Consider the following 14,443-nt stretch of genomic DNA (forward strand, 5'->3'; position numbering starts at 1 on the left):
CATTATTTTCATGTACCCACTAGGGCTTTAAGCAACTAGTCGACTAGTAAATCCACTAGTTAACCTCGTTGGTACTAGTTGACTAGTTGATCTTTTTTTCTCCCATTTTTGTAGGCCTCAAGATCAGCTAGATTATAGTTAGTCACCAATGTACATGTTTTAAAATGTACAAATATATATTTTTTTAAAGAGAGAAATTATTATTATATATATTCTTTTTACATAATTGGCAGGCCTAGTTAAACAACTAGTCGACTAGTAAACTAGTCAACTAGTAAAAATCACTAGAAGTGAAAGCCCTAGTACCCGCTGTGTTTGTCCTAAGCTCCAAAGGCTTGGAAGATATAATTGTTTTATAGCAGGGTTTGTATAGCAGGGTGTAGAAATCCAGATGTGTGAAATTCTATACGGTCGGGCTCTCCTTTTTATATTCAATTAAACTTTATATATATACACGGATACAGAGATTGATGTATTGAGGCTTTGTATTATTATTGCAGTGCACAGCATGTGTCACAAGAGGGCCGATTTAAACTGAGCTGTGAAAGGTTTTTGACACTTTTTGGGGGGTATTTTGAGTTTAATCCATTTAGAGCTGAGAACAGATTATACAAATGTCTGCTAAATCATGATAGTTTTCTGTTTCTATGTCAGTGGTTCTCAAATTATTTAATGTCAAGGACCCCAAAAATGGTCTGCATCCGGCCGCCGACCTCCATCTGAAAATGTTTTGTGCCAGGAACCCCCCAGAAGCAAAGATTTGAGTTAAAAGATTTGAGTTAAAAACGTTTGCAGTGAAATAATTTATAAAAATATATAATATGTTCAAAGATTTGAGACACATTTTCACGATCTTTCAAAAATAATATATAGTTTAAAATAATGTTTAAAGGACAACTTTGATTTTTTTCAACCAAGGTTCATGTTTTAGGTTATTAGAGAAAGTCAAAGATTAGTATTATTAGCTTTTTCTTTGTCTATGCCACTCAGCTCTCATGCACACATACTGTACAAAAATATCCTTCAAATACGCAAAATACGCATTTAGCCCCATGTTCGAATGCCCCCGCCCCCCCTGTCAAATGTCTAAAATCACTAAAATGAAAGAAATTAGCAAATGAAAAATAATGAACACTCACCTTTTACTTTCTCTACTAACAACCTAAAACTCAAATCTTTGAATATATATTCTTTCAGAGCAAATGTTTTTAACCAAAATCTTTGCGATCTGGGAGGTCCCTGGAACAACATATTTTCAGATGGAGGTCCGCGGCCAATTACATATAATTCTGGGGGTCCTTGACATAGCACCACTGACATAGAAAAATTTCAGAAAACCTTTAGGATTTAGAAGCCTTTTTTGAATCGGCCTCAGGTCTAAATGGGTACCGTTAAGCAAACAATCAACATGTACTGTTTATAATGCAATTCATCATGTCGTCACGTTTTCATATGCTAGGCTAGAGTTTCGTTTGTAGCTTTTTCATATTTTTGTCTATCCCACTCTCCGCTCTCATGCACACATACTGTACAAAAATATCCTTCAAATTACGAGAAATCAAACTTCAGTCATTGAAGTTTAACCGAGTTGAAAAAGTGATGAGTCACATTTATTGTGAATTAATTCTTATTTTACTGCTGTTTATACCTCCAGCTTAAAGAAAAATTCCAAAGAGCGGCCAGCGTACACAGAACTCATGGTGAGTGTGGTTTTGAATTTTGCATGGGAACATACTGTATATTTACTACTATATGTTTTGGTAACTGATTAGACCCCAGGCCTCTTTTTAATACTGTAGGTCAGCCACTAGAGGGCGGACTAAGTCTATTTTTGACATTATGGTTCACTTGCTGCTGCTGCTGCTGCTGCAGTTGCTGGGTTTCTACTGTAATGCTGGTGCTAGAGAGATTCTCAAACAGTGGTCCGGGGACCACCAGTGGTCCTTGAAACGGTTCCACGAGGTCCCCAGCTAAATGATGGAGAGTTGGTAACCAAATGGATTGTTGGTTTCATTTTACATCTACATTACTTTAATTAATTTAAAAGATGTCTACACAATCGGATGATGTAAAATAATTGTTAATTTGATCAACGTTTGCCTGTTATCACTCCTAATGGTACCAACGTCAACACAGCATGGAATTGTGGACAAAATCCTATCCAACGACAACAAAATATTCAATGTTTTTGGAGAGTCTAAATGTCATTAAAGGGGCATTCCACTCATTTTCAACATTTTACTATGTCATTAATATACCTTAGAGCTGTTGTGTGGAAATAATAAAAAAATTCCCCCCATTCTGTGTTTCCTAGAACTGGAGGTCTGAAAAGAATTTACATTAACATTGTGAATCACATCTTGATGACATCATCAAGATGTGATTCACCATGTTAATGATTTTTTATCATTCTTTACCAGAATGGGGGGACCTTTTTATTATTTCCACACAACACCGCTAAGGTATATTAATGACAGTAAAATGTTGAAAATTAGTGGTATTCCCCTTTAAATGGTGGTCCGTCCGTGGCTCAAATGCTGCATAAATCATGGACCATGATATTGAAATGGTTGAAAACCAATGCACTAAAGTACATCCGGTTGTGTGTGTGTGTGTGTGTGTGTGTGTGTGTGTGTGTGTGTGTGTGTGTGTGTGTGTGTGTGTGTGTGTGTGTGTGTGTGTGTGTGTGTGTGTGTGTGTGTGTGTGTGTGTGTGTGTGTGTGTGTGTGTGTGTCCAGCAACATCCCTTCTTCACGTCCCACGAGGCCAAAGAGACAGACGTGGCATCATTTGTCAAAGTCATCCTGGGAGACTGAGTGAGAAGAGGTGGATCTACAACAAAAAAGAGAGAGAAAACGACAACAAAAACAAGAAAAAAAACGAAAGAAAAAAAATATCAACTGCGACCCCCCCCTGTTACCTGCGCGGGGGGGCCTTCATGGTACCCTCCCACCCCTCCCTCTAGCGCAGAGGGAGAGGGACAGACACGCGGTGGGCTGGAGGAAGAGATGTCCTTCCTTTTTTCCCCGTCAGGAAGGTCCCTGTCGGTCGGACGTCCCCGTCACTCACACCAGACAGGGCGGGGGAGGACGGACGGTGACAGACCTTTTTCACCAGAGGTGACTGTCTTGCGCATAATCTGGATTAATTTAAGATGTCTGTCTGTATGCAAAAACTATTCTTTAAATGACAACATTCATATTTTAGGTTGTTATTAGAGAAAGTATTATTAAAATACGACTATTTTTTTTTTAAATTAACTTTCTTTCATTTTAGCGATTCTAGCTATTTTTGACAGGGGGGCAGGGACATTCAAACATTTTTTATTTTTTTTTACAATTTTATGGCGAATTATTTATTATTTACTAGACCCGAGCTAATTACATCTGGCCACAGTAGTTGTTTTCTGACTACTAGGGGCCTGCCATACTGTGTATTGTAGGCTCAATATGTCAGTTTGTCACCTCCTCCTTCACATTCAGTAGATCCCGTGATCTTTTGTGGCCAAATGTAATTTACTCGGGTCTAATAGGACTATAGTAAATAATAATAAAGAAATCGCCATAAAATGGTGTAAAAGAAAAAGATATTTAGCCCCATGTTCGAATGCCCTCCTGTCAAAAATAGCTAAAATCGCTAAAATGAAAGAAAGCAGCAAATTAAAAAAACAATAATAATCTTTTACTTTCTCTAATAACAACCTAAAACATGAACCTTGGTTGAAAAAAAACTAAAGTTATCCTTTAAGATACTTTCCCGCCATCGTGATTGAACGCCTCCCCTCCCCCCACCACCACCACCACTCAAACAACAGCTTAATTGTTGTTCGTTAGATGTCAGTGAGTTGACCGCACGTACGTGGTCAACCTGTATTAAAATACGAGTGCAAAGGAGATGCAGATTATATATATATATATAAAAAAAAGATGAATGGTATAATTATATCTATGTATATCTAAATGTTTGTATTCTCAAGCAAGTGATGCATTGATCTGTTAATTGACTGCATGTACAGAATATATTTCTGGGCTCAATTTGGCTCCAATGACCTTTTGAAGGACACTTTAAAGTCTAACTTGGGTCGAATAGCCGAGCAGTGAGCCTCGTCGTGGTCGGACGTAGGTGCTGCACTGCTGCAACTGCTTTCCCTCGTATACAATAGAGATCTACCGTACTACGTCAAATGGGCTCTGCTGGCTGCCTGTGTGTGTGTGTGTATGTGCGCACTGTGCGTGCATGTGAGGTGTGTGTGTGTGTGTGTGTGTGTGTGTGTGTGTGTGTGTGTCAACGCGTGTACGTTTATTTGTGTTTAACACAAAACCGTGGCATGTGTATGCCGTCGTTGTGGTCAGTTATTGGCAGAGTGGGTGTCCTTCTTTAGTGTCACCTCTTTGCCTTGTCTGTACTGAGCCAGTTGCAACCCTCTCTCTCTCTCTCTCCGTTCCACACTCAAGGTGAAAAGGACTGGAAAATATTAATTAACTATATGTTTTCATTATTATTAATATTATTCAGATCTTGGTTTATTTTTTCCCACACAAGGATATTTACTGCAGATTCCTTATTTATTACAGCTGCTGTTTTTCCCCATCTGGAAACTTGACCTGATCCAGTTGAGACGTTTTTGTGTGTGTGTGTGTGTGTGTGTGTGCGCGCGTTTTGTCTATGGTTTTATCTCGTTCCACCAGGTGACAACAAAAGCGTCTCTATTGTAAACATAACAACCTGCAAGCCTTCTGTGTGTGCCTCTCTCAGTACTCCTCTCTGTTCGGTCAGCCTCGGTTCCCGTGCAGTCCCCCTTCCCGTTACACTCTATGACAGATTTCAATTCCACCTTCTGTTCGCTTGTGTTCCTGTACAGCAGTGGTTCTCAACCTGTCGGCCCTTGAGGAGGATATTGCAAGTGGGCCCCCAAATAATTGTCAAACACTTAACCCATTTTGACCTGAGATCAGATTCTAAAAATGTCTTTTACATCCTGACAGTTTTCTGAAAAAGCTATGTTTCTATGTCAGTCTTCTTCGATTTTTCAAAAATAGCAGACCTACGAGCTCGTAGCGCGCCACTCGGTGGCGCGCTATGAGCTTGTAGATCTGCTATTTTTGTTGTTTCTGAGTCCATAGGGAGCGGTTGATGGCAAGGTGAATTATCTTTTTGTAAATGCATTTGTTTTTATTCACTTTGTTCTCGATGGCTTGATTCATTCATGTTGTGGTTGCGGCTAGTTGCTGATGGATAGATGGCGTTGGGCTGCTCAGAGGGAGAGCCAAACCGATGCCTTCACACTTACTTTACTCTTTCTGCCTTTCTTAAAAAGTACTACTCGAATGTCAACGGGAAACTGGCAGTGTATCGTCACAGTTAAATAATGCATTTGCATTGGTCTGTAAACACGTTTGTTTGCCAGGTTTCTTGTGTGTGTGTTTGTGTGTGTGTGTGTGTGTGTGGCGGGGGGGGGCGTCCTAGTGTCTTAAATAAGTGTCCATTTCAGTGATGGCCTTTCTTAAATTGTCTGTTGCGTAACAAACTGACACTTTACAGTACTCTTACGTCCAGTGCATGTTTTTGCATCCGTGTTCATATATATCATTCACTTGTATCTGCTTTATATTTACAGTATTTCATTGTATAACTAGGCAGTCTTTTTAGGACTAATTTATACTCGGACTCAGCCAAAAATAACCTATTTCCAATAATTCAAATAATTATTTTTAGTCTACTACGTGTGGTTGCTTGGTGAGGCTCCCATCTTTGGCGGACTGCGTTCTCTTGTCCTTTCTTACAGTCCTCCGTCCCCTTTTGACCACCCTACACCGCTTAAGATTTCTCTGTAGGAAAATGTGTGGTCTGGAGCAGTGCGATCTGGAACCGGTTCTATTGTCTCCCTGATACCGAATATCTTGCGGACACGCTCTATGGCGGGGTGGTCCTGGTCCCAAGGAGTCAATTTCATGACGTGCTGTCTTCTTGTGACCCACTGGTCGCATGTCAAGGAAGTAGGATCATTATCTTAAGAGTTTGTTTTTGAGTGGCCCTTTCTTCTTCTTGTTGTACCGTTTGGTACAACTTTTGCCACCCAGCACACATGCCCACATTTCCCAGCAGTGGACCGTCCTGTATCATTATGTGGGAAGGAATTCATTTGATAACAGACATTGTGCTGTCATTATCAAATGAACTTTCAGAGGGACACAGCAGGTCTGACGGCTCAGTCGATTTTTTGGTCGGCCACTTGTAGCAGCTCTTCTCCAGCGTTGTTTCTTCATCAATGACGTCAAGCACTCCCCTTCTCTGCCTGGCTGTTACTTACTTATTTCTCACCCTGCTGTGCATTGCTGTGTCCTTATTACAGTTCTTCTGTTTGGAGGCGTGTGTGGAAGGCATGTGGTGTTTTCCCACTCCACACAATACTCCAGTGTCACCTTGCTGTTGCAGAAGCCTTCAGCTGTATGTCAAGTCAGTGGCATGGAATGCTAAACTGCTGTTGTCTCCGAGGCTATAGTGGCGACTGACATGCAGACGTGGACTACCTGTGGATGGCGACTGGCGTGCAGGCGTGGACTACCAAACAAACCGCTGTTCTGAACACCAAACGAACTGCGCATCACAGCTGTGTTTGCTGTTTAAATGACGAAGCATTTCAACTCCACATAATAAAGCATCAGCTGTTGTCCTGAATCCAGTGCATTGTGCAACATCAACTGCATTCAGTCACGAATGTGTCCTATTTTGAGATCCTTGCGTTTAGCACTAAAGGACTTTCGTCGTCTTTGCTGCATTTCATTTTCACACCTTTTCAGTCAACCCAATCAGTCCTTCCCTTCCCTAGCTCTCCTTATGTTTCATTGCTATGAGCTTCAGCTTAATTTCAAGTCCACTGCAGCGTGGACTGCTTGAATTCATCAAGAGCGTGGGACTAAAACCCATGACCGAGTTTTGCGACGGAGACATAAAACGGTCAACTTTCAATTATAATTAAGGTACTCAATGCCATTTGCCAAAAATAATTAAATAATAATTCTGATTTCACTCATGTTAATATCTCCTATGAAGGCATAGACACCTGAAACAAATGCTAATTTCCCTTGATTATTTACAACATTGTTGAAGTAGAGTGTCGATTGTGGGGTTGCATTAATGGACCGTCAAATTCAAGTCACACTTCTAATAGAAATTTGACAGAAAGAAGGTGCATGTGTTTGGTCCGACGTACTAACAGTCCGACAGGCATTAGTCCGGCACCCTACCCAAAATCTAAACCCTAAACCTAACCTCACAGGGAGCCACGGGTTAGTTTTAACCTGCCATGCATGTCGGGAGCCATGGGTTAGTTTTAACCTGCCACGGGTTAGTTTCATGTCGGGAGCCATGGGTGAGTTTTAACCTGCCACGGGTTAGTTTCATGTCGGGAGCCATGGGTGAGTTTTAACCCACCAGGGGATAGTTGTATCCGGCCTCGCATGTCTGCAGCGACGGTGTTGTCGGACTAATGCCTGTCGCCCACACACAAAGACACTGTAAAAATAACGAGGGCCACCTCCTAGAATAGTCCTCGGGTTTCTAAAGGTCTTGTGTGACACGCAGTGGATCATCCACATCACAGGACCCATTTTCCCTTTTTATTATGCCTGGGATAATCATCATTTCTATCCATTTTTAGTCAATGAGACCAAAGTGTGTCACCGCGAGGGACCACGTGGATCCGGGGCTCAGGACAGAGTGTCTTTGATCAAAGGGACACAATGTGTTCCGTGACTCAGTCCTCCTTACCATGAATAAGTAAGGTGATGAATACAGTCCTAGAAATAATTGCGTACTGTATTGTACATCCTGCCCACGCTGAAAATAATGGACATGTCCCCATTTGTGTCAACATGTGCCAACCACGTGGATGATCCCCCATAGCAGTAATTTTGCGTAATGTTCCGAGGTTAAGTGCCTATTAACCCATTCAGGCCTGACGTCGAAATTTAAAAAAAAGTAAAAAAGTTTTCTAAATCATGACAATTTTCGGAAAGATTTGAGGCACATTTTAACGATTTTTCTAAAATAGCAGACCTACAAGTTCATAGCGCGCCACTCGGTGGCGCGCTATGAGCTTGTAGATCTGCTATTTTTCAATAGCTAAATTATAACAATGTTTAAAACCCCAAAAGGGTTTCCCGCCCCAAAATGGGTTAATGGTTAATGTGGTTAAACGCTAACGTGACATGGATGCGTTCCAGGTCTCAATGGATTAAGTAATGCCCAACACACTCTTGTTCAGAGTTTCGATCCCGTTCTGTAACACACTGAAGCTGCATGTTGCTGCATGTGATTGCACTGTGCCGAGCGAGTCCAATCAATCACGCAGGGCTGGCTTGTCCTACCACAAGGGAACGCCAAATGGGCTACATCGGATGTTACCGATGATACTAATGAAGGCTCTGTTCCATTCTGGTCATACAGAGTCAGGGTGCTGCTACTGTGCATGTTGGTTCACTGGAAACTACACCAGTGTGGGTCTCAAAGTGTCCTTGAGTGGGTCTCCATCTGCATAGAGCGCTTGTTCTCCTCATATACATTGGTGGCCTTCTGAAGAATGTCAATCTTGTATTCTTGCAATTTGGTAGTCTTCTCCATGCGTTCAAGCTCAACATGCTGATTCTGAATGATCTTGTCCTCGTCTGCCAGCTTGCCACTTTGTTCACGAATACAATTTTTTTTTCAAGAAGATAGCCATCCTGTTCCTGTAGCATGGACCATTTGTACACTCTCGGAGTTATGGGGGTCCTTGAAATTAAAAAAGTTTGAAAACCACTGTACACTAAATAGAGCCTTAATTAGTATCATCGGTAACACCTGTCAAGGGAGTAGGGAAGCAGCCCGGAAGTAGGACGAGTTATTCTGTGTGCATCGAGCCCATTCATACCACATAGCGTAGGTAGGGTTACCGTCTGCAAGGTCACTGTGAATTTGGCACGGACAGTTTCTAGACAATTTCTGGCATTCACTGTTGTTTTACCTTCTGGACGAGCATGCATTGCTGTGGTTGCAGCTGCCTCGTATTCAATTGACTGAGCTGCACTCAAATGTGAGCTAAATCCAATCACTACGGTTTGTTTCTTGTGCAAGTGCGGCTGGCCACGTGCCTGCTGTGTGCACTGTAAAAATCCTTAATTTAGCATCCATTATCCATTTGTAAGCGTGTGCAAAAACATTTTACCGTGTGTTGGTGGGCTGGCCAGAGTGGCAGTGCTATCTTTACCCCCTGCTCTTCCTGCGTTGATGATGCCACTCTTGCCAGATAATAGGGTCAGTCACTGCGTGTGATCTCTCATACTCTCGCGCGCACACGCACACACACACACACACACACACACACATACTAATTGGCATAACACAATACAAACTGAAAAGTGTTTCCTGCCTCTGTCATGTTCAGGTCTGTTTATGTGCGTGCGTGTGTGTGCGTGCGTGTGTGTGTGTGTGTGTGTGTGTGTGTGAGTGTGTGAGTGAGCGTGAGCATGTGGATCTTTGTCCTGCGTGTGCTTGTGTGTGGGAAAGCACGTCCGTGATTCTATTCGTGTGCATGTGCGCTACTCACCTGCTGAGTAAACGTCTGTCACTGGGGGGGGGGGGGGGGGGTGATTGTTGTTGGGGGGCAGGACGTCGGGAGTGGAAACTGTCCTTCCCAGACGACGTCGCTTCCCGTTGTGATTCTAATTTATCCTCAGTTTTCGTTTTTTCTTTTTCTCCGAGTGTGTATTTATGGATCCTCGTGTCGGTAATATCGGAGGCCCGTTTACCGGAACACAAAGCCCCCTTATCTAAATGGCTGGTGACTCGTGGGGGGGTAAATTAAAGGTGAAATGGAAAAGCCGTGTGGGCTTCCATGACAAGAATCAGAGGAAGCCTGATCTGTGACCATCTTCCTCATCCTCAGACAACTGTAAACACATGACACCTTGAAATTAGTATATTGGTTCCTCCTATTGTTTTATTCTTTAAGAAAATAAAAAATAAGTGCAGTCCATCAAATTACATATTCATGTATGAGCAGCAACTGTTTCCCTCTCATCCTAAGCGAGACCCTTTTTTCAAAAAGTTGTAAATTGTGTTATGCATTTGCCAGACTATATCAATTGTAAATCTGTTGTATGTGTGCGTGTTTTTCTTTTCTTTTTTTTGCGTGTGACATGTTTGCTCCATTTTTATTTGAATACTATGCTTTGTTTTTATTCAATCTATTGCACACGGCCCTTTCGCTTGAACGGTTCCCTGGGGAACTGCTGCGTCTGTGGCGTCATTGACGGAATATTACAATTATTTGTGAATATCAGAGCTTTATGTCTCTCTCTGTTGCGGATGGTTAACTGCTGGTGCATACTCGGCTGTATGTGACGTGATGTTGCCGTGCTGTGTTCTCTTATTAGGGGGGGGTTTTGAGACGAATGCTGTCTGGGCTGGTTGGGGAAGAATGGGTTCTTGCTCGATGCTGACTGGCTTCAGAATAAAGGTCCTTTCAGACGGGGAGGCGAGTGGCGCAGGTGTTTTTGCCCCGGATCAGCGACAGGTCTGCTCATGAGCGGCGCGCGACGCGGGTGTGACGTACTAACAGGCATTAGTCCGACACCCTAACCCCTAACCTTACCCTAACCTCACGGGGAAGCCACGGGTGAGTGTTGTCGGAAGCGTCTTAATACGTCGGACCAACGTATCTGCCCTGTGGGACGTGTATCGTAAAGAAGAAAAATCCAGGTCTAGTCGCCCGCTGGCGTGTGCACGAAACGAGCACGCGAGCGACAATTTCACGGGACCTGTGTCTGTGAAAATCTCCCCCCTCAACTTTTCCACGCGTCCAAAATAAACGCACGCCTCTCATTGAAAATGAATTACTAAAGGCGCGTCAGTCGCTCCCCGTCTAAAAAGGCCTCAACACGTATCCAGAGACGCTACTGTATGTGGAAAAAGGGGCATCTTAATGATTTGGTTAATTATTTTTATTATAATTTTATTGGGCGGGTTTGGGGAGGGTAACCACCACAGCTACAGTTCCCTTGACCCCTGCGTGGGAAGTGAAGTTCTCAAGTATATTTATGTCTCTTAAAGCCTCTGCTTAAGACTGATGACTGTTCATTTAGAGCTCAATGAATTTCTATTAATATTTTAGATTGCTCAAATTGATTGTGTGCAATTGTAATGACGGAAATTCAATAAAAAAAAAGAGGTATTTTTACACAATATAAGCACTCCATGTTATGCTCTTTTGTACCAGTGCCTTTCGTTGAGGTCAGCCCAAGAGTAAAGGGCATTTTTGGGGGAAGGTTTTCTGTTCTTTGTAAGGCCATTGACTCAAATAGCCAGACTGAGCCCATGCAGGCCGTCCCAGCCGCCTGGGCACCTAGGCTGCTAATTCTAAGCCTGACAGCGTGTCGCGGGTCCGACTCCTGATCCCCACGACCTTTGCTGTGTGTCACTCCCCATCTTTCCCGCCCCCCATTTCCTGTCGGCTTACTATACACTAAAATATCGTAAAAAGCAAAAGACAGACGGACCGGCAGCGTGCTCCTGTAGTGGAGACGACTCTCATTCGGAGGCAGTGATAGAAGAAGTACTCACAAGTAGAAGTCGATCCCGTACTGCAGTAAACAAAAAGTATCGGCATCAAAATCTATATATCTATAAATGCACCACGTGCAAAATCATTTTGGCGATGAGATGCATTGTAAGCTTGTAGATCTGCTATTTTCAAATGCCCAAAATATATACAGGGCTGAAGTGGTTAGTGTGTTTTAACAATAACCAAAATCTGCAAAGTAACTAACTAAAGTTTTCATATAATTGTAGTGGAGTAAATGTACAATATTTTCCTCAGAGATAGAATTAGTAGTAGTAGTAGAAGTAGTAGAATAGAAGTAAAAGTATTAGAAAGTAAAAGTACCTCAAAATGTTCCTTAAAGTACGGTACTTGAGTGAATGTACTTGGATACACCAGTGGTTCTCAACCAGTGGTCCGGGGACCACTAGTGGTCCTTGAGGGGGTTCCAGGTGGTCCCCAGCTAAATGATGAGGTTTCATTGTACACTCTAAAAGAGTTAAATTATTGTTAAACATCTCCATTTCTTTATTTACAAGAAGTCTACACAATTAGAATGTAGAATAATTGTTATTTTAATCAATCGACGTTTGCCGTTATCTCTCTTACGGTATATCGATTGTGGACAAAATGTTATCCAAGGATGACAAAATATTCTACGTTTGGGTATGAGAGGTTAATTCTCATGGTGGTCCTTGGCTCAAATGCCCCAATAAATAAATAATGGACGTTTGATATGAAAAGGGTTGAAAACCACTGCTTTTGGCAGAGAAATGTCACGTAGCACAAAAAGGGGTGGAGCCTTGGTCTTGGGAATTGCACCCAATGAACTTCCGTCGTGTACAGTAGGAGGATATTGCGTGCTTTAAAAGAAAACTAATAAAAACACAAACTCCTGTAAATATACGGCAAAACAAAAGGAAGATGGAAGGGGCCGGGGGTGGGGGGGGGGGGGGGGTGAGAACAGTGAAACAAAGATAAATAAAACCCAGGGCAGTGGTGGAAAGAAAGCTACTCACATTTATTTTTTTACTTAGACCTGAGGCCAGATTCTAAAAAAATGTCTTCTAAATCATGACAGTTTTCTGAAAAACCTATGTTTCTATATCAGTGGTTCTCAAACTATTTCATGTCAAGAACCCCAGAAATTATATTTAATCGGCCACCGACCCCCATCTGAAAATGTGTTGTTACACCTAAAAGCGTCCGCACTGAAAGAATATATATTCAAAGATTTTGCCACATTTTCACGATTTCGCTAAAATAGCAGACCTACAAGCTCGTAGCGCGGCACTCGGTGCCGCGCTATGAGCTTGTAGATCTGCTATTTTTCAATAGCTAAAGTTTAACATGATTCTTAAAACACCAAAAGGTGTTCCCGTCCTGAATGGGAGTATCAATACTGCAACATAGAAATACTGTACTCTGTACTCTGTTACTTTCAAGTTCTCAAATGTATAATTATCTTTTGAAACTAGCAGTTCTGCAAAGCTCACTTGTGAGCTTGTATTTTCAGTATTGCTATTTTCAGAAATGCAAATAGTTCCGAAGTGGTTTCTGTATGTTTTTTGTAATAATAATCCAAATAATCTACAATGTAACTAGTAACTAAAGCTGTCAAATAAATGTAGTGGAGTAAAAGTACAATATTCGCCTCTGAGATGTAGTGGAGTAAAAGTACTGGAAATTGGAAATACTCATGTACAGTACAAATACCTCAAAATTGTACTTAAGTACAGTACAGTACAGTAAATGTACTTAGTTACTTTCCACTAGTGATGCACCGATGTATCGGCCACATAATCGGTATCGGACGCTATTGCTGTTATCAATATATGGCAGTAGCCGATATGTATCTGTTGTTGATAAGCATACATTTTGCATTGGCTATATGTTGTTGGTTATCTGCAGCCTACCAGGTTGTAGATTATTTCTTGTATTGAAGATGTATTTATTTCTCTGGCACAAAAGGGGGAAATAAAAACAACAATTAAATTAATCTATATGGTATCAGTATCGGATAAATTGTTATTTTAAACATCATATCGGTATCGGCCAAGAATTTCCACATCGGTGCATCCCTACTTTCCACCACTGGCAGCAGTATAGTGAGAGATGAGATGAGAGAGTCCAGTCCGTCTGTGGACTACTACAATGCTTTAGTTTAACAATGCCCCCCTCTCCGCCTGCATTTCACACACACACACACACACACACACACACACACACACGCACACAGACTTTACTTCCACGCGGCCCCTAGCTGCTCCATCCAGGGCCACCTGTTCTGACGTGCTGTGTTTTGTTGGCACATCCCTCCTCCCACTAATATCCTACAACACGACTTTTGCAGTATATATTTATAGCGCGCCACAGAGACAGACTGACTGTGTGTGTGTGTGTGAGAGAGAGAGAGACATGTCATGCCACACAGTCTTCCTTCCCGTGACCCACCTCTAAACCTCAGGGGGAGCAAAGGTCACCCTACAGGTTGGAATACCCCCGTCCTGCATTCGTGGAAATTCCCCAGTGAGTGACAACCAAAGCCAAAATAAAACTTCCAACAGATCATCGAGTTCCAAAATGACTTGAGAGAGAACCAGGATGATGATCTTTAGCACTCATACCATCCAAGGAGGAGGGCAGGCTTTAAAGGGGCCTTTGTTAGCATGGCTAAACCAATAAAACATGGCTTGACTGATAACACTACATAAATTAATTAAAATAAAATAAACATTTACTTGTACTACATGCCAGACAGAGTGAGTGAATCGGCCTACTAAAGCTAAGGTCAGACTCCCTGTCCGGCCACTGTCGGGCAGCGTTGTCCTTAATGTCAAGTCATCTGGATATCCGGTTTCATTG

General features: G+C 42.2%; 1 protein-coding gene across 1 annotated transcript in view; it reads left to right on the forward strand.

The window, feature by feature from the left end:
• map2k6 (mitogen-activated protein kinase kinase 6) overlaps window positions 1-4,939 on the forward strand; it is a gene marked incomplete at its 5' end in the record, with an annotated part of 35,944 nt that extends 31,005 nt beyond the window's left edge. Inside the window, 2 exon segments of the mRNA XM_079492923.1 lie at window positions 1,655-1,700; window positions 2,739-4,939. Of these exon segments, the coding sequence (XP_079349049.1) occupies window positions 1,655-1,700; window positions 2,739-2,816 (124 nt within the window). The 3' untranslated portion in view covers window positions 2,817-4,939.
• Between the last annotated feature and the right edge of the window lie 9,504 nt (window positions 4,940-14,443).

Source organism: Electrona antarctica (genome assembly GCF_951216825.1).
Source record: "Electrona antarctica genome assembly, chromosome: 22".
Lineage (NCBI taxonomy): Eukaryota > Metazoa > Chordata > Actinopteri > Myctophiformes > Myctophidae > Electrona > Electrona antarctica.